The 21,895-nt window shown below is 37.1% G+C and overlaps 1 protein-coding gene across 6 annotated transcripts in view; it reads right to left on the bottom strand.

Annotated features, from left to right (window-relative positions):
- The window catches only part of ANGPT1 (angiopoietin 1), a 239,768-nt gene that overhangs the window by 15,508 nt on the left and 202,365 nt on the right, over nucleotides 1–21,895 (bottom strand). For 3 of the 6 annotated variants that reach the window (XM_046641601.1, XM_046641602.1, XM_046641606.1), the window contains exon 7: nucleotides 21,432–21,598. In XM_046641601.1, the coding sequence (XP_046497557.1) occupies nucleotides 21,432–21,598 (167 nt within the window). Of the gene's footprint in view, nucleotides 1–7,981; nucleotides 8,222–14,209; nucleotides 14,976–20,593; nucleotides 20,691–21,431; nucleotides 21,599–21,895 lie in introns of those variants that run through there. The other 3 variants (XM_046641603.1, XM_046641605.1, XM_046641604.1) reach the window with 3 other exon arrangements.

Below are 21,895 nucleotides of genomic sequence, written 5' to 3'. Positions count from 1 at the left end.
CCTTCCCTTTCCCTCTAAAATCCATGCTCCGTGTAGCTCATTCAAAAACATGCATCTCATCATTCCTCTGTCCTGGCTAAAATCTCTCAGTTGTTCTCCCAACATATGAAAGAGAAAGTCCAGACTTTCTTATTGTGGTTTACAAGGACTCTGAAGATCTAGCCCTCATCTACTTTCTCCCATACCACCCTCACACCTCTACACCTCCTATCTCTTGTTATTTTCTGCACATGTACGTAATGCTCCAGACTTACCAATCACTTGTTCTCTAAGAGCACTGCACTCTCATTTCTCTGTACATCTGCATATGCTTCCCCTCTTCCTGGAAGGCCTTTCCGGCTGCTAAACTACTCGTCCTTTAAGATTCATTTCAAGTATAAGCTCAAAGAACATCAGATGGATACCTTTATAGTGAAACTTACTGTGCTGTATTTACTTGTCTTTTTACCTGTCTTCTCCCATAATAAACTGTGAGCTCCTTGAGGCATAAGCTGTGTCTTACTCATCTTTGAATCACCAGAATCTAGAACAGTGTTTGATACAGAGGACACAGGCTCAATGTTCACTAAATAAATGAATGATGGGTGTGAATGAATGATTGGTGTAATTAATTTTCAGAAGGCTAAAGGCAGCAAGCAAAAGCAAACCCAAACATCAATAACCCTAATAACCAAAATATACCTGGCCCATGTTTTCAGAGGGATAACTTTTACATCTCATTTAGCTAAGTACTCAAGTTCCCACTTCCTTCCAATCAACTCAAATAATTTAAAAAAAATACATACACATACACACACGTACACCCTTATACACCCTTCTTGATCTTCTTCCCAGTTCTGTTTTTGTTCTTATTTTCTTGGAGACTCCAGGATGTGAAAACATGTTCGATATATTATGCAGACAAAATAAAGGAAGAAAGGCTATGTCTTAATTCTTATTAGTTCTTACGTCTTATTGAATGACTTATTTGTATTGTGTGCATAGCCAACGAATATTAGAGAATAAATTAAAAATAAAGACAGACTTGAGGCCGGCCCCATGGCCAAGTGGTTAAGTTTGTGCACTCTGCTTCGGTGGCCCAGGGTTTCGCCAGTACGGATCCTGGGTGCAGACGTGGCACCACTCATCAGGCCATGTTGAGGCAGCGTCCCACATGCCACAACTAGAATGACCTACAACTAGAGCACACATCTATGTACTGGGGGGCTTTGGGGAGGAGAAGAAGAAGGAGGAAAAAAAAAAGATTGGCAACAGATGCTAGCTCAGGTGCTAATCTTTAAAAAAACATAAGATAAAATAAAAATTCTTAAGGTAAATCCTTCAGCTAAAAATATTTTGAAAAAAAGGAAAAAGCCTAATAAGGTGTAAAATATTTCCTTAAGGCCCTGCCCATATTAGGAATCTTTAAATCAAAAATCAGAAGTGGAGAAGAGTCCCAAGATAGTGCAATGTAAATATTGGGACATATTGGTTGCAATAATTTAAAAGTAGAACTGAGGGGTGACAGAAACGGGTGAAGCTAGTCAAAAGGTACAAACTTTCAGTTATAAAACAAATAAGTCCTGGGGATGTAATGTACAGCATGGTGACTATAGTTAACAATACTGTATTGTATATTTGAAAGTTGCTAAAAGAGTAGAATTTAAAAGTTTTCATAACAAGAAAAAAATGTAACTGTGTGGTGATAGATGTTAACTAGACTTATTAAGGTGATCATTTTGCAATATATATATATGTGGGGACCTGGATTTGGCCACCCCAAGATATGTCTCTTTGTCATGGTGATTATTTGAGGCTAGTTTCTTTGCAGACAGGAAAGCAACTAAAAAGTAGAACTAAATCTCTATCTGTAAAGGTGCCTCCCTCTCTGTACCAGGAAGAAGAAAGGAGATGACCTTCTCTCTAGAAACTCTTAATCAATGCCAAAGGCAAGGGTTAAATCTGCATTTTATTGTGCTTGTCTGGTAACCTCCTGTAACTGACTTCCCTCCGCCTCCCAACACTGGCATTTCTTTAAGGATTAAGCATCTTTCCTTAGGCTAGGAACTGATTGCTGCGCTCACCTGTGACCACCCAGCTCAAGACAATAGCCTTGCCTCCTGCTACGCCCACTGAGATATCAGACCACTATCTGCTGTGTCCATCAAGCGCTGTGCGGACAGGACAATCTTGTGACTATTGTGGGAGGGACATTTCAATCACATGTGAAACACCCTGTTTGGGGGTATATAACCATTCTGTGCACCCCACTTCTTTGGTGCCGTTTCTTCCTTTGGGAAGAAAGGCCCCGGGCCATGGTTCCTCATAAATCTTTGTTTAATTTTCTCTTGCTATTCTGTCTCATGTGAATTTAATTCGTTCTCCGGCCAGACGAACCCACATTTAGGTAGAGGACAAGTCTTCCTCCCTACATATACATATTAAATCATTATGTTATACACCTGAAACTAGCATAATGTTATATGTCAATTATAGCTCAATAAAAAATAAAGTAGAAGACACCGATATTTCGAGGAACAGTGGATTTTTCACTGTACAAGACTGAGTAGAACTTGTAATTTATGTACGGTAGTGTTCCTCCCCCCATGTCTATATCCTTAGCTTGTCACAGGGGAGCTGCTTACACTCTTCTAAGGAAGAGACACCCCACTGACAGTTACCCTCTTGCACTTGGAAATAGAGATGGTGTTTCATAAAAATAATTTTTCTTAACACTATTTTAAGAAACTTACAAATGAGGATAACTATACTTCTGTCGACTCCTACAAGGATTCCACGAGCAACTGTGTAGTCAGGGATAGACCCTCTGCACAGTTAAGGGGCTCATTCTTTCTCAGCAGCTATTTAGCTGGCATAGAATACCAATTATTGACCCAAAGGCAACAAAGGTAGTTGATGATTTGATACAAGCAAATTAAGGGCTGGCCATTTCCTAATGCCAAATATATTTTCTAATTAGATAAGAAAACTAATGTGAATTGAGGCTCAAACAGAATACTTAGGTGGTTCTTTTTAATAGTGATTCTGGCTAACTTATGTATAATTAACTATTCACAGCTTTCTATATTCTGCTAATGGAATCTCACTTTCCAAAAAAAAAGCCAGTGAAAGAAGGGCCAAAATTAGCTTTGCATCTGACTATGGTAAAAGAGAACCTGAAGTGCGAGTCATTAGAGAGAATACTTTCCCCAAAATAATACCACGGGAATCCTGGACATTTATTTTTGAGTTCAGCCAGTGTAGATGTGGCTTACATGAAGGATGATGTGTTAGGAGATAAAAACCAAACGTTATTCCAGAGCAAAGTATTTGGCTTAGGGACAGAAATATGGAAGACGCCAGAAAAAAAAGAAAAAAGAAAAAAAGCAACAACACGAAAATAACACAAAATTCCAAAGAATATAGTTAGATGTGACAAAAAAAGGTAGCCACAAAGTAAAATCATGGTATTCATCCTTTTAAACCAACTTTTCCTAATTAAGGGGGAAAAATTTATGAGTACCATTTCTTTGGTGACTATGAAGAATGTTAGCATATTGATTTTTTTCAACTAGCATCTTAAGGGAAAACGAAACTGATAAAAGAACATTGAAATTGGTCATGAATCTATAGTCATCCTTGATGAAACTATAGTTACCCATTTTCTTTCACTTAAATTTCAATACCTAGAAAAACAAAATCATATTTCTTAACGAATGTAGGATAATAGTGTGTCCTAGTAAGGAGGAACCGACTTCAAAATACATCTATGTGTCATACAAGTGATTCTAGAGCTTACTTTTCTTTAAAATAGGCAGCCAGATCTCATGCATCCAGTTTCTCACTAATTTTGTCTACTTAAGAGATGTCTATACTTCTGACATTTTTATGTCTTCACTGTATTCAGGAGGGCAAGAGTCTCTTTCATTATCCAAGGCAGTGGGAGTTGTGTGTATGACAAATTGAAGTTTGGCCCTGGCTCTTTTAAACAGTAGACAGACTCTCAGATAACTGAACTTTAAGGTCTTACATACTGACAGGCTGTACACATTTTTATTTTGGCTCTGAGCTCTCTCCCTGCCACCATATGGAACTAGTTTGTCTTTCTCACAAGCACTTGAAGAAAATGCAAAATAACCCCCACAGTTCTCTTTCAGTGCCTTGTAGCAAGGACACAATCTGACAAGTGTTTCCCAACACCGATAGGTCTCCTGGTTGCTGCTCCAGGGGTGTCTGCTTTAGCCCCCCTTCCCACCCACCCTTGCTCTGTCGAGGAGGCTGGGCACCATCATCAGAGCATGTTTTTTTTAGCACTGAGTTTAAACGATCCAGGTGGCACTTATTTATGAAAATTATGAAATTAATTGTGAAAATAAATATTTCTCTTGTCAATCTATATATAGAGAAAACAGTGTTTGCCTTACTGTAGACTTTTAGCAAGATTAGGTATTTGTTTGGCATTATAAAGTCATTGGAAAGTATACAAATAATTAGTATTGTAGTAAACAGGGTAAGGGAGAAATTCAGGAGATGCTAACCTGCTCAAAAAGTTTAGTGGAAGAGATTAGCATTGGAGGCTGTGGAGGTCATGGACTTCGGAGAGAGATGAGGAGGAGATTTTCAAAAAAAGGGTTGTGAAATTCATGGCACAATTAAGTTTTGAGGTTATCTAACATCAAAAGAAGATAAGGAAGGGGCCAGCCTGGTGGCACAGTGGTGAAGTTTGCACATTCCATCTCGGCAGCCCAGGTTCGCTGGTTCAGATCCCAGGTGCGGACCTACACACCGCTTGTCAAGTCATACTGTGGCAGGTATCCCACATATAAAGTAGAGGAAGATGGGCATGGATGTTACCTCAACAAAGAGAGGAGGATTGGTGGTGGATGTTAGCTCAGGGCACATCTTCCTCAATAAATAAATAAATAAATAAATAAAAATGAAAAAAAAAAAGAAGATAAGAAAGAAAAGGGATTCCATCTTTCATTTGAATGTGCTGGGAGCATCAAGTGAAAAGGCAGACAATGATCTTATTTAGATACTAAGCATTTAAGATTTTTATTCCTCTTTTTTCTATTAGTATTTGAAGCTGAAGTTCTTTATGTTTTTCATTAAATGCCCTTTTTGTTAAGTATATAGTGTTCTACAGTGGAAAATACTTAAGGCTGGAAGCCTTGAGATAAAGGGAAGAACGTAAATTTATCTTAGCACAAGGGGAGACTTGAGCCCTATATTAGAGTGTTAATATAGTGAAATTATGTCTAGTTAAATAATATTTTCTAAGTTTTTTCAAAATAACATCTTTGAGACAAACATTTTATTCTCTTTAGTTCAGGATTTTCCAAGTGTATCCTGTGCTTTTAAATGACGAGTTTTACTAAACTGATTCCTTTCTCTCCATCTTTACAAGTCCAAAATCAACCGTTTTTCAAGACAAGCCCAAATATTATACAGGAAGCCTTCTCTCTTCTTTCTCCTCTAAATTGTTATTGCACTGATAAATTGCTTCTCTTGTGACCCATCTCATTTTGCCTATTGTAGTATTTTTATTTTTATATCTGCCTTTTCCTTCTTCCTAGACTGTAAGCTCCTAATGAGAAGTATTCATGTCTTAGTCATCTTTATAAACTCCATATACCGTACACATAAGAGGCATTCAATAAATATTTATTGAGTTGATTATTAACTAAGAGTTCAAGTTGTTTAAAATTAAGTTTCATTCATCTCAAGAGATGGTTTATATGTACTAACATTTTAACTCTAGTAATACAACTGTGTTTTACAATTCAAGCCCCATGGGCATTTTTCTTCTGATTTGAAATTTGTCCAATGATAATGACCTAATGGTCTGCTCAAGTCATAATGGGGCACTGCTGTAATGAGGATGGAATTAGTTTGTGACTGCCAATAGACATTTGAAGAAATAGCTCATGGAATAACCCATTAAATTATATATTAGAGTCCATATGAGAAATGAGATCATCAAGTTTTACAAAAGGACCTATATCTATACATGTGTCCATTCTATTGCATAACTCCCTCTGGAACCTGGGCATTCATCTAAAAATCTGTTTCAATAGCTTTATCTTCATTGTTAGAGGATCGAGGGTTTGTTTTCCAATGTTGAATCTTAGTACTGTGATCTCTGTTGAATGAGGCTCTATTAAGGCTGTGTCATTGTGTGCAACACTGTTTTTCACATGCTTGAGATGTATTTGTTACTCCATTGTCCATACGTGAGCAGAATTATTTACTTATTTGCAAGAGTCTCTAAATGAGTATCTGAGAAAAATGATAGAAAAATACACAAAGCAAAGTCAGTGCACCTGTGAAAAAATGAATGAATACACGCCTATGACAGACTTTGTATGACAATGATCTGCACACATAGACATAAATCTGCAAGTAGAAAGACAAGCTCAAAAGAAATTTCAAAAGAAAAGAGTGGTGTGAGTAGAAGGTTAAGAGACTTAATAATGTACAGTTTGATGAATCAAGACTTATGGATATGATAGAGATTTATAGATACCTAAAAAGACATAAAGATCAAGCAGGTATACGTAGTTTGGAACAAATTAAGTATGAATGAAAATAATAACTGACAATAAGTCATTAACCCCAATTTTTCCTTCTTTCCTTTCTGTCCCCACAAAAGATAAATAAATAAAACATTAGCTCCTGAAGAGTAAGACTGTGTCATGAACACTTGTGTCTTGAGAGAGCGTATAAAACTGAACAGAGTTTGGAGCCTAATAGTTATTTGTTTGGGTTTGCAACCTAGCTCCTATCCTTTCTGATCTCCAGTTGCCTCATCTGTAAAATGGGTCTAATAATAGTAATGTCCTTCTAATATTGTTGTGAAGATTAAATGTGGTAGTACACAGAAAGTCCTTAAAAGGATTGTCACATGTAGAGTAAGTACCTGATGAATATTAACAGAGCATTAAATCAAACTTCTCTAACCAATAACCATAAAATACACAGTAGCTCAGTAAATATGAGTTTTATAAGTTTAAATTGAACAAGTATAAATGGGTCTGATGTTAATAGCCATACATAAGCATACTGAGAGTCACAAAAATAACGAGAGAGACGCAGCTAATTAAGACATGCGTATAGGCAATACGCTGGAGAAATTAAAGATGAAAAGGATCAATTTTCTCAAATCCATAAGGACTCATTTCCTTTAAAATTTTTTCTCATTTTATAAAGAGCAAACAGGATACTAAGTACATAGCATAAGAAACCAAAGAGTTGCTTTGCTGACTAACAGCGTAGTTTAAGATCTACTTTATTTTGAACTCAGGTGCCTCAATAATAAGTCTTTAACTCAAATGTTTATTCCTTAATAAACTAAAATTCCAATCTTTTGCAAATCCTATGTTTTGTTGCCATATAATAAGGTGCTTTATTGCCTGAATCCAGCATATGTTTTTTCCTTTCTTTACCCATAATTGATACCAAGAAAAATTCCCAAAAAGATCACTCATGCCAACCTATCCTTTAATTCTCATCGCTACTTCCTGAAAGCTTTCTTTATCACATTCCATCTTCCTTAATTGGTGTCATTTGTTCTCAGATGGAATTGGATCGCTGGGGAATCACCAGAATTTATGTATATTAACCTAAGAATTATGCTAAGAAGGAATACATTGTCTCACTAGTTTCTTACACCTTAGAAGCCCTGAGGTAGATATGTTATTTACCTTTGAACATGTTTAGTGGAAGACATGCAAGGGTGAAAAATGGTTGAGATAGCAAGGGTCACGGGAATCTGTGCTGTGATTAAGAAAGATAAATTTCTAGAGTTACAGAAAACTTTAGCCCAAATAATGAGAAACTTCGGAAAATCCAGTTTCATTTATTTTCTAGTGTGATTGTTTTATATATTAGCTTTTATTATACATGCATAAATTGCAGGCTAATTTTTCATCTATTTAATTTTTCATAATATACATTTTAATGTCTCTCCCTTATCTTACAAATATTAATATAATGCAGAACTTTGATAAAAATGAGGTTATCAACCACCCACGTCTTCTCAAGCTCTTGACACAGGGGAACATTGTTCCCGGTGACTCCTGTTTTAAAACTCCAGTAAAATACAGTTCTCAGTGTTTCTCAATGAGATGAAGACCGAATATGTTCAAAACTCACGATAAATTCTTCCTCCAAAGAAAACAGCGAACTCACACACCGTTATCTCTGAGTGCCTTTGCATAGTGCTGGGAGAGTACACTCTATCCTGTACATTAAAAAAAAAAAGCTATTTTCATGAAATCTGTGACAATGAAACCATACTTCCCAAGTTCAGAAATACATACTGTAGTGATTCTGTTTTTCATTCAAAATAAAATGAAGTGTTCCCGTATTCCTCTTCTCTTCTAAGAATACATAAATAAAAACATTGAGTGCCAAAATGAACTACATGGCACGAAGACCCCTAAAAACTAAACTGAAAAACACAAGCTGTCCCTTAAACATATTTCAATTCCCTTGGCGTCAAATGTGGCTGATGGAGTCAGCTCCGAGTGAATGCCTCACTGACTGGACCCTCTTCTGGTGCCTGAAAGACCGGGCCAAGAGCCACCTCAGAGAGTTTATGGGTTTGCTTTTTTAGCAAAAATTAAGTCAGGACCTTGTAAAACTTGTGATCAAAATTGGTGACTTTTTAGTATAAACAAGTTCAAGGGAGGTAGGTTTGTTCTCATTTTTATTTCTGCTTAAAAAGCAGCAAGAAACTTTTCTTTCCAGCATCGCCTAAGGGAAGACAAAGGGAGAGGAAAGGGTGAGTAGAATGTTGAAAACCATTGAGGGGTATTATCTGAGGTTTTTTTGCAAAGAGGAAATACTTTCTCTTGTTGTACTTGGACAATGTGTCGCTATAAGTTCTGCAAATAAGGCTCCAGCGTGCATAAGCAGATTCTTCTGTTGACCAAAATCATCAGTGGGCTTATTTCTCTCTAGAATTAGTATAAGATAAAGCCCAAACTCCTTATCATGTAATATGGCCCTCCATTTTCTGTAGCACAGTGAACCCCTATGTACAAGATACTCGCTATTCTCTAACTTTTCTCCTTCTGCCAGCATCCTCCATACTTGCCTCATGAAAACTTGCTCATATTTCACAAATCATATTTCCTCTATGAAGGCTTTCTTGGTCCCCTTTAATCTCCTCCCACCTACCACATACATCCTCAATCCCAGGCAAATTGACCACTTTTCTTTAGTGTCCAGCTATACCTTAATTCCAAGGGTTCTTACTGTGGAGTTGAATCACACATAAATGTAAGCAAAATTTTGTGTTTGTTTATTTATTTAGGGAGAAGATCCATAGCTCCATCAGCTTTTTTTTTTTTTTTCGTGAGAAAGATTTGCCCTGGGCTAACACCTGTGGCCAATCTTCCTCTATCTTTGTATGTTAGTCACCACCACAGCATGGACACCAACAAGTGGTGTAGGTCTGCACCTGGGAACTTAACCCAGGTGGCCAAAGCAGAATGTGCTGAACTTAACCACTAGGTCACTGGGGCTGGCCCTCAAATTTTTTAAAAGGTCCATGATTCTTTGATGAAAAAAACAAAATAAGGCAAAACAAAAAACGGACAAACATGCTAAAACATACTGCAGCTGAAACTTTTGTTTTATACCAACTATCTTGTGGCTTCCTCCTTCTCCTAAACTATTAGCCCCAAAGACCAGCAAGAATGGTGTCTCCCTTTAGTGTCATTAAAGTGTTTTTTCTGCATCAGCATCAGCTGGTTGTACTCGGTAGGACTGAGGTACCTAGGTCCTGAATCCGAGGATCAGAAACTCTGGATGTGGGATTCAGAAAGCAACACTTTGAAACAAACGCCCTAGTTGTCTATCTGCACACTCAAGTTTGGAGACAACTGACTAGTACCGGGGAAATAATTGCAACATGATAAATGTTTGATGGCTGGCTGGCTGGATAAATGAATGAATGCAGACTCTGATTTCAAAAGAATTGTCATTACTTTTAAGAGTAAGTTTAGCAAAGTTACATAGATTAAAGCAAAACTATATCCAATTAAGAGATAAATAAAATAATTATGGATATTGGACAACTACATATTTAATTATTATTTCTTAAAAAGCCAAGAAAATACTGACAATGTCTCTAACCATCACTGTATCTTCTAGGTTAGGGGATGGTAAAGAAGCATACAATCTTAGCAGAAGAATTATATCTTGTACTAAGAACACAAGATGTACTTTAAAAATCAAATTATAAACAGGTACAAACCATTCATTTGATCTTTAATCACATCTATTATTTTTAAAGCATGACTTATTAAAATAACTGCTTTTATTTTTTTTAGGGCCAGCCTGGTGGTATAGTGGTTAAGTTTGTGTGCTCCACTTCGGCGGCCCGGTGTTCACAGGTTTGTATCCTGGGTGCAGACCTACACACGCCTCATCAAGCCTTTCTGTGGTGGCACCCCACACACAAAATGGAGGAAGATTGGCACAGCTGTTAGCTCAGGAACAATCTTCTTCACACACACACACACACACAAAAATAACAAAAAATAATTATTTTCTAACAATGATGTGACTTCCAATTGCTTGTATAATAACTTCTGATCTTCAGATCTAGAAAATTCTCTCTAGAATTGATAATGAGGGTGTGAAGGAGTCAGAAAGTTGCTTTTCATTTGCAGCCTAAAAATTAATAAGGCTAAAATTTTTCTTTTATCCAGCTGTTTAGTCGAGCTTCTAACTGAGGCAGGTAATAAAACAGCACTTTGCTTTTTTTTTGTTGTTGAGGAAGATTAGCCCTCAGCTAACATCTGCTGCCAATTCTCCTCTTTTTGCTGAGGAAGACTGGCCCTGAGCTAACATCTGTGCCCATCTTCCTCTACTTTATATGTGGGACGCCTACCACAGCATGACTTGCCAAGCAGTGCCATGTCTGTACCCGGGATCCAAACCGGCACACCCCGGGCTGCTGAAGCAGAATGTGTGCACTTAACCACTGTGCCACCGGGCCGGCCCCAATAAAACAGCACCTTTGATTCTTTTAATAGAGAATGAGCAGACCAACACAAACATTGGCATTTGTGGTGTTAGCACCCAAAGAGACATGTCTAAGCACTTTGAAATTATTTGGCACGGAGTAAATGCTCAATTTATATTAAAGTTGAATCTTATAATGCTACTATCAACATACAGTTTGTAGCTGATGCATTTAATGTTGATATATGTTGATACTTCGCATAATTATTAAAAATGGTTTTATGATGTTTATGGTTGAAATGAGTAAAGGCTCTTATAAAAGAAATAAGTCATCTAGAGAGAAAAAGGTATTGTATAAGTTACAGGGTAATTAATATATTATATCGTCATTTTCACAATTTTGAAATTTTTACTCAAAAAATATAATTAACTAAATCTTATACTTTCTGATAAGCTCTCAGTTATTCACCCATGATGAGTTCTATAAAATCAAAGTTTACTGTCACCTAATGGCACCTTCAAAATTGCGTGTAAAATTGGATGGCCTGGTGGCATAGTGGTTAAGTTCTCGTGCTCTGCTTCAGTGGCCCAGGGTTCACCGGTTCGGATCCTGGGTGTGGACCTACACACCACTAATCAAGCCATGCTGTGGCAGCATCCCACATACAAAACACAGGAAGATTGGCACAGATGTTAGGTCAGGCCAATCTTCCTCACCAAAAAGAAAATTGCAGACAAAGTACATAGTCGTTGTAATCCACAAACTGCTTACCAGTGACAGCAACATAGCATCCTTTTCCAGGATCAGTTGACCTTAGAAATAAGGTATGTTGTGTACCTATTTTATTAACATTTTATTTCATTTTCTTGGCATTGGGCAACATAGAATTTCTTGCCTATCTTTTGCAGGTAAAGAAAACAAACAGAAGAGCCCACAGTTGAATAGATCAGGCAAATGAATCTCAACCAAGCAACAATCCAAGAAACTAAAGGACATAGCATTTTATCAAAAATCTTACTGTCAAATGCTGCCTTTCTATACCATCAACCTCTGAGGGAAGGAATTTTGACTTCTTGATCTTTGAATTTCCAGCATCTAGATCAATAATTGCTATTTAGTAGTCAGCTGTGTTTGTTGAGTGGATAAAAAATATCTTTGTTTATATATCTTTCATATATTTATTAGAAAGTGCTTCCTTTGCAGACATATGCCAAGACTTGTGGAGAGGTCCCTGCCCACCTAGAGGTGGCAGCCTAATAGCAGGCAATAACCAAGTACAACCAAGTGTGATGAGGACTCTGATAAAGATATGCACAGCGCACAGGGAGAGCACGTCGAAGGAGCTCCTTACTCAGTCTACAAAGCAGAGTTCTACAGATGGCGCTGAGACTTAAAGAACAAAGAAAATCAAGTTGGCAAAGAGGTTAAACTCTTGAAGGACAGAGGTTGAGTTCTGTGGGTTTTGTTTCCCCCACAGCATCTTGCACATTGTTGTTGCTCGTATTTATTGAAGAGAATAATCAAAACACTGAGTGAAAAAAAAAATTGATTGGGTGTGAGAGAAGACTGTTTCAGATGGGCTGCCCTCAGAGGCCATCACTAGGGGCCAGTCCTAAGTGTCCCTCATATTACTAGTTGTGTGGCTCTCCTCTCTGCTCTTAGCATCATGCTTTGTCATTACACCTTTACACTCCTTGCTCAAGCCGTACCTAACTACTTGCAGCTCACTAACAAGACATGCTGAGTCTCCCTTCTGAGCCTTCGCATACGCTATTACCTCTTCGACCTCCAACTTTGAACTATTTCTCCAGCTAATTCCAATTTGCCACTTTTAGGCCACCCCTTGGAAGTTTTCCAAACCTCACTAAATTGATAAGGTCCCCTATTCATGCCATACTAGTGTTTATTAGTGAACTCCCTGTGTTAATGGCATTATAATTGCCTGTTTTTCTACTACCCACCCCTTACCCTATCTCCATCACACATGTGTATGCATATGTGTGAACATACACATATACAACTGCACTGAAATTTCTGTGACCAATTTATCCTAGGATAGCACATAATAGAAAATAACAAATATTTCATTCATTGAAGATAGAGCCTTCATCTTTTCAGTAGTGGACAACATTAGGAGGACCCCCAGCAGAGGGACCGCAGGACATCTCCCTAGACTATTTCCTGGAGGCAGCGCTAGCTGATTCTAGATACATTTGCCAATCTGTAAGTTTCTAGGACAGCAGTTTTCTGAGTCCCAGCATTACTCATTCTGGAGCAGGAATCCTCTGGGAATCCTTAGACCTAACAGCACTGGGGCATTTTTTTTGGTCAGCTTGGAAAAGTCCAAGACTCTAGAGACTGACATCAATCGGCCTTAAAGTCAAGAGATGTTCCTGCCCCTTCGAAGACCTGAAGAAGATACAAAGTATGTTGTAAGAGCGTGCCTTTTTCTTCTTGAGTATTTCATCTCCGTTAAGTACAAAGTACAAATTTTGTTGAATAAAACAATTCCTTCTCTGTTTTAGGAAGTAACCACAATGAAAATCACAGTCTAAAAAAAGTAATACATCTCCCAAGTTGGAGAAATTATTTGAAAAAATACAAACAAAACTACTTAAAGCCTTGAGTTTCATACCTAGACCAAAAATTCAACAGGGTAGAAACTACCAAGAGATTCCCTATATATCTTTTTCTACCTTGATCAGTCCAGAACTGCTGTAAAAAATAACTTTCCTCTCAGTATTTCAACACATCTGCTACCAGTTCCAGCCAGAACCATGTAAGCTCAGAGGATCAGAGAAATGAAAAACATTTCACAAAAAGGAGTGAAACGAGTTTTGCAATACTTACAAAAATGCAGGGTTTAAATTTTCGTGGGAGACTCAAGAGAATTCTTTTCAATCCACACTAATTTGTTTTGTCCTCGAAATGCACACACGACATGGGAGCACTTTAATGGTTGAATAAAAAAGAAGGATTTTGGAATTGGAAAGACTTCTTCCTTACCTCCTCATTTTGATTCTGAGGACCTGAGTCTTGGAAAAGTGAAGTAACTCGTCCAAGGTCATTCAGAAAAGTAGCTACAGATCCAAGTCCAGAGTTCCTGTCTTTTGATTCCCGATACAATGTTTTACCCATTACCTCAAACTGCTTCCCAATAACGATCTTGGCCAAAAATAAACTTTGTATAAACAGATATTTAATGGCCAAATTATTGTGAAGATTCTTTTTAGAAATTTTGTTTCAAATATTCTATTCATCCCTTCATGTGGAATCTCTTCCAGAACAAGGCTTTAACATAGCCACAGTCAGTTCAACCATGAAGGTATCATTCATCCCCAACAAATAATACGGACATAATAAAATATGAAGAATATTCCCACATAGTGCATCATAAATATTATAGTTAGATTATAATTGTAATATAAGATGTACATTATAAATGGTTAAACATTATCATTCAGACTTTACTAATACAAATTTTCTATTGGTTCAAAGAGGGGCTATCTTCAACCTTGCTATTATACCATCTGTGATAAAGGATTTACTAATTGAGTTAATACCATAAAAAGATAAAGGAATTAACTTCAGGGATAAAACTGCCAACTAAGAATGGAGAAAACTAACATGCAAAATCACTTGATCCAATAAAAAAAGTTTACTAAAACTATGCCTTTCTAACGAGACTGTAAATTTTTAATATAATTTTCTTTTTCTTTCTAAACTTGAAAGTAGTACAACTAAATTTATCTCCAATTGGTAAATCTTCACTTTTTTAGTTATAAAAATAATAATACGGGGGCTGGCCCAGTGGCGCAGCAGTTAAGTGCGCATGTTCCGTGTTGGCGGCTTGGGGTCCACCGGATTGGATCACAGGTGCTGACATGGTGCTGCTCATGAAACCATGCTGTGGCAGGTGTCCCACATATAAAGTAGAGGAAGATGGGCACGAATGTTAGCTCAGGGCTAGTCTTCCTCAGCAAAAAGGAGGATTGGCAGATGTTAGCTCAGGGCAGATCTTCCTCAAAAAAAATGAAAGAAAGAAAAAAAATAATACAATGGTTTTTAACCTGTGATCAACAAATGCCTAAGGCACTAGCAAGGGGAGGGCAAAGGGATACTGCAATAGGTCCCTACAGACTCTTCAACCAAAATAAATCAGCTTTATGTGTTTTAAACATTATGATATTTTGTAAAAATTTTCTTTAAGAGACTACATATTCCATTGCAAAAACAAAACCTTAAGCGAATTAAATAAACTTAGCCCAGCCAATAATGGGACTAATTGACCTTTTGTCGTTTCTGATGTGATAAAATGAAAAATACACAGTATCATTTATATAGCATCCTTGTCAAAAAAATTTAATTTGAATCTCATCAGAAAGAAATCAAATAAACCCAGAAAGAGACATTTCTGAGGAAAAGTGACCCTGGATTCTTTAAAAATATTAACGGTGGGTGTGTGTAGACTGTTTTAGGCAAAGACTAAAGAGACCACAGATGCAATGAGCAAACCTGGACTAGGTCCAGAATCCAAAGAAATAAATAGATAAATACCAACCAATAAAAGACGTTTTGGGGGGAGAGAGGGGGGTGGATTTCAACATAGAAATATAATTTAAATTTTTAATTAATTTAATCAATAATAAGTTTCTTGGTATGATAAAAATTGAATTAAAAATATCTAAATATCTTTCATAGTTTTGTGGCATTTAAGTTTGTCCAATATAAAATATGTTTGAATACTCTTTCTGATTGGATCCCTATAGCAAAATGGCAATTATGGTAGGAGAGGGGAGATTAGTCCCACTTAAAAATGAGAAAATTGAGGTATAATATAGTAGGTGATTTGCCCAAGGTATACTGGGCAACTTGGTTAATCCTACTGTCCTACTGTCAACTTGGTTAATCTGAGATCTATGTTTCCCAGAATCTCCTTCCTTGTATGGTCCCAAGTTAGAGTTGGCCAAAAGAAGATTGTGTGTGAGATTTGGAAGGTGGGAGTAAAGCATTGGCCCAACTCTCAGACCATCATTAGATATGGCGATATTCATGGGTAGAGCACCGGACAGTTCCCAGCTTGTCCTCTCTTCCACTCTGTGCCCAGCTTGCCTTCCCCATGCTGGCAACAGCTCCAGGCCTACCACCAGATGTTTAACTGCACACCCCCAGGTAACACAGCTACCCTGAAGCAACAGGTTTCCTTAGATCTCCCCCTTTGTGGTTCCACTGTGGGGGCTGGACGTGCTTGGTTTCTTGGATTTCCCCGTAAGCTCTGGCTTGTTCACCACCATACCAGGTTTCAAGCATATGTGTTAGTGACTTTCTCTGATTTTCCCACCTTCACCTTCCAGACCTTCACTTCCACAGCTCATCTCACATTTGTATAGGGTGTAGTTTGTATAACAAATCCCTTAATTTCATAACACTCATCATGACTGTGTTTCCCTGACTGAACACTGACTGATACAACCAAGTCGGTTTTATAGATAGTGAAGCCAGACTTCACTATTTAATATCTCCCATATCTTCTGATTCCTATTCTAGAGCTCTTTCCAGTAGATCATAGCATCTCTCCAACACCACATAATCTGTTATTTTTTTAAGCATTTGTTGTCATGGTGGTCGTTGTGTATTTGTTTTTTAATTCTATGTATTGGGATCAGCAAAGTTTTCATGAGAAGTAAAAGGTCACTGTAAGCCCTAAACTGATGGAAACCCTTATTGAAGTATTTATTAGAGAGATAAAAATTTGATCATTTATCAAAGAACTGAAAGGTCATAAAATAAAAAAGAAACATAAGCATGAAATTAATTCTATTTTGGAAAATAATTTTTGAGCTGTAAAGAGTTTTACAACTACTTTAATTTATATGACAGAAAACTGAGAACCAGAGAGATGAGAAAATATGTACATCCACATTCAGATTATTAAAGATAGAAATGGGATTAGAGGAAACATATTTTATCTCTTAGAATATGTACTTTGAGTGTATTTAATTCTAGAAATTAACTGATGGATTTCCCTTAATCAGGGATGGCCATATGAGGGGCAGTTATGAGATCAAAACTCACACCTTGACTTCTACTCATATTAGTCCTTGTGATCTTGTGCACAGTACCATTTCTCTCATATGAGAATAAGGTGTCTGGTGCATAGTATATATTCATCAAATATTAGCTATTAACTTTTAGTTAATAGTTTGGTATCTATCTTGAATCTTGACCAAATAGTTTCTGTACTCTAGAAGCTTAGAAATTAGTGGGAAAGCTCTACACACAATTATTCAATAAATACTTATTAATGACTTATAATAGAATGTGGATACTGGATAGTTATCCAGAGACCGTTATGGAGCTGTGAGAGCACAAAGCATCCAAATTGGCCTGAGTGAGGGTGAAGCATTTCTCTGCAAAAATCACTGTAGGGAGATGTGTAGGGAAGTGTTCTTAGGATCAATCCCTGTGGCAAAGTGAAGAAAGAGGTACTGAGCAGAGGGAGAAGTTTGGCTCATATGCAGTCACAGTGAAGATCTCAGCTAAGCTCAAGTGGAACTCTGGACCTTGGATGGCCCTTCAGAATTGTCCCTAACTGAGGCAAGGGGTACGTTACACCTTTATTGACCTGTCATTGGATGCAATCTGTCTGCAGGAAGGAACAGTGACCTTAGATGATGTGACTTTCTTCAGCCACAGGCAATACCCAATCAGGGGACCTTGGCTACAAGCTGTTAGCCACCAACATTCCTAGGAGGTGGGAGAAGGAGTGCTTCAGCTCTGAAGGAAGGCTATGGGTGAGTGCATCACAGCACATACCATAGAAGGTATCAGGGAAGACTCCCTGGGATAAAGTAGAATCTTGAAGATTTAGAAGATGTATCCAAATTTGGGTTTATATTTGTAGGGTAAGAGTATAGCATAAACAAAGGCATGGAAGGCTTAGGGAAATTGCAAGTAGTTTCGGGAACATAATCATAAAGAGGGGGTATCTAGTTGGGTGAGGCCGTGGGGAGAGTATGATAGCAGTAGCTGCATAAGTAGGTAGGGCCAGGCCATGAGGAATTTTAAGTGGAAGACGTTAACCTGTAGATATATGAACACTGTTGAAATATATGAAGGAGGGCAGAGACCAAGTCAGATTGTCTTTTAGGAAAACCATCCCAACAATAGTGCGGAAGATATACTTGAGAGCATCAGGACTGGAGGCAAGAAGACTCTATAATAGTCTGGGTGTTAGATGACAAGGGTCTGGATAACACTACCTCTCTAGAGGAAGTATTTAATAATTTCACGTTGATTGTGTGTTGTTTCACATGATGTGTTTATCATGACACTCACATTATTGTTTTTTCATATTTATATTCTCCTGGGTTCTGTAGATTTTATTTTCTATCTGAGAAAATCATTTGGAATTTCCTTAGAGGATAAAAGAAATATATGTGCTATATATGTACATTTGAAAGCTCATCTATCCATTCACAACACTTACTTTTAATCAATATGTGTCTAGAGCATAAAAAAGATGTTCTTTTAAAAATATTAGATTCATAAATTATGGCCACAGCTATTGCAAGAGTTTTCAGAATACAATTTCTATTAAAATAGAGTATTTTTAAAAAGAAAAGTCTTAAAAAAACTCTGAATTTAATTTGAAAGAAGAAAAATATAGAAAATGTAAAAATAGAAGGCAAAAATCTAGCAAAAATTCCATGGTTTTGATTTTAGTTACAATTTGGCTGAATTTGAGCAAGTCAATGGACCAAAGCCACAGTTTCTTCACCTTTGAAATGTAGCTAATAATACCTACCTCAAAAAGTCATTGTAAAGATTAAATTAAAAATCATTTCATAAATTATAAAATACCATACAAACGTTGGCATTAATACTTTTGATGATTTATCACAATGGTGTATTCAAATTCAGAGGGAAGAGAAAGGAGTGGAAGGAAAACACACGAAGGCAAAGCTGGACATCTGCAGTTCTAACTTCAGGCCACATGTGATGATACTGGGCCTGGGGAAACAGTGCTGGACATGAGTGAGTGATGATGCAGGTGAAGAAGGAAGTCACCAAGGTGTAGCTTCCCTTTTCAAGCTTGTGTTTGATTTTCTTTGAGAGAGTGAATAACACCATTTTATAGTGTGATTATTTTAACTAAGCTTTCACAAGAACAGGCGTTATGTTTAATGGGTCCTAATTTCCCATTTGATGCCAATATGAATCCTAATATTTACTTGCATGAGAAAGTGATGATTACAGACCTGTTTCCTGCTGAGTCTTGGCAGGAGAGAGGGTCAGAACTACCAACTTTATCACAGCTGCATGGTACAGTGAAAATCACACCCAGGTAGGTAGGAGTTAAATATCCCGTATTTAAGTCTTTCTCCCTCCTTGGGCAAAATATTGCATATTTCTGGACCTCAGCTTTCTTTTCTTTAAAACCATAGGTTTCCTTCTAGATTTATAATTCTTATTCTCAAGGTTCACAATTGTCTCAACAAAGAAAAATGGGGATACCAGAGGGTATGCCTCACTCTAGCTGGGAAGACAACGTTTTGCTCATAGATCTGCATCATATGGCTGAAGAATGGAATCACACAGATGTTGAAAGAATGGGAAATGCTCAATGAGGGCAGTAGGATACTCTAAGGTGAGGTAAATGCTCCTTCCTCATGGCTATGCCAGAATGACATTCATACCACGCACCCTGAAGCCAAATTCAGATGCCCACAATCCTCCTAAACCTGCCCAATCACTGTCCCTCTAATACCACTCCAGCCTCGCAACCACGTCTGTGTGCACACACATACACACACACAAATTGAGAGACATTTTGGAAAAGGAACCAAAGCAAATTCTTCAGGAGCCTAGAAAAGGACTAGACTAATTACTTGCTAGTCCTATTGTCAGGCTGTCTTACGTTAGCCAAGTTTCATGTAGTCTCAAGTTTCAGGTCAAAACATTTACATAAGAGTACCCCTGATGTTTTACAGTGGTTTTTCTTGTTATAAAATTCTCAAAATATTGACCTCCTTGGAAACACTTCTTCTTACACTCCATTGCATTTTATAAATGTCTCTTCTATGGTTTCTTGAGTTGCCATTATGTACACTCTCACTCCCTGCCATGGGACTATCAGCTCTTTAGATCTATTTCTCATCCTCTATTGTGGTGACATCATCATTGTTTGTTAAGAAAATGATTATTACGTCTCCAAGGATCCAATCCCATACATGATCCATTAAAATAACGTGAGACGTGTTCATGAAAAAGTTGTAGATTCGAACTCCTAAAGAATGGTATGTCTCAAAAAGACAAATAAGCAGCAGAAACAGTTGAACTATGAGCAGAGGGCCACACAGGTTGGAAAAAAACAGAAGTCTTTGGTTGCTGTCATTGCATTTTGCTTGAAGCAATGTGCCAACCCTATAATGGACACGATTGTTTTCCGTGATGGATGTAGAGTAGCCACAATATTGAGAGCTTAACATCACTGCAACTCTAACTTGCTGATTAGAAAACTGAGGCACATATACAATTATTAAATACCTGCTATGTGCCAGGCATGGCGTTAATGAGTAGTGATATAAAAGTAACTGAAATATATTCCCTGTTCTCAAGGAGTGCCAATCAATTGTTCAGTGACATAGTTAGTAACAAAGCTGGACTGTGAGGTCTGGGGAACTAGTGACTTCGTCACTGACTGCAAAATCATCAGTGTATAGTAGAGTTCCTGGAACACAGAAGGAAAAAAATAAGTGTTTGTGAAATGAATTTACCACACCACATTACTTGCTTCATCATTTCTTAATGTTTCTTTTTCTAGTGTACAAGCTGCTCATCAAAAAAAAAATCAGAGATGTTAACAATTAAGTGGATAGTTTGCCTATTTTTATACCTGCAATGATATATTGTGTGGATTGATGCCATTATTTGAGTTTGTTTTTGCCTTTTACATTATTTACCAAAAAATTCTAAATTAAGCCTCATTTACCTTACCTTTTATGTAAGTCATTCAAAAACATAAAATTTTACTCCTCTTTTGTCACCTTCAAGACGTGAAAAAATAATAATTTAAGAAAGGTTAATAAAGAAAGTATAAGTAGAAAATCTTTTGACAGAAGGAATGGAGTATTTATTTCAAGCCACTGAATTTGAGTCAGTTCTCTGTCATCAGTTTTATAAGTATGAATTCACTGCACCTTTGTAACAATAACAAAAACAATAATATTGTGCTTGACTAAATTCCCTATTGTCTAGAATTGAGCCAACATCAGTAAGTCTGTGAAACTTGAAGTTTAAATTTTTTAAGGAGTCTCTATAAGGCTTTTTGTATCTGTCATAGGCCTATACAAACAACTCGTTTTTACTTTGATGGATGACTTTCATAATTTCTTTTTTTCACATTTTTCCACTAAAACTATTAAGTGGCTAGACCCAAGGTAGTGGAGTGCTACACAGAAGAAGAACTTACCTGTAGTTTTGCTTTTCGTTTCCTATGTGGAATCTGTCATACTGTGAGTAGGCTCTGTTTCCTTCCCAGTCCATTAACTCAATTCTTAGTGTGTACTGTCTCTGACTGGTTATGGCAAAAATAAACTCATTCCCCAGCCAATATTCACCGGAGGGATTTCCAAAACCCTGTGAAAGAAGATAGAGATGCAGTTGTTACTTCAGAAATAAGCTCTTTTCATGATCAGCGTTTAACTGTTGTAAATAGTAATAAAACATTCTTTAAAAGTAAAGATATTTCTTCCGTGTTTTTACACCCTCTTATTCAATTACAGAATCAATACTTTTCTGATATGTTTCCCTCCATCGAGGCTTATGTCTAATTCTTATTACAGTAAAACCAGATATCCAAATCTGTATGGATGAGATGTTTTGGATTAAATGAATCTGATTAATAGGTTTAACCTGTAAATGCTTCTCAGTCAT

Source organism: Equus quagga, chromosome 16, assembly GCF_021613505.1.
Source record: "Equus quagga isolate Etosha38 chromosome 16, UCLA_HA_Equagga_1.0, whole genome shotgun sequence".
Taxonomy (NCBI): Eukaryota; Metazoa; Chordata; class Mammalia; order Perissodactyla; family Equidae; genus Equus; species Equus quagga.
This window is presented reverse-complemented; position numbering and strand designations above follow the sequence as displayed.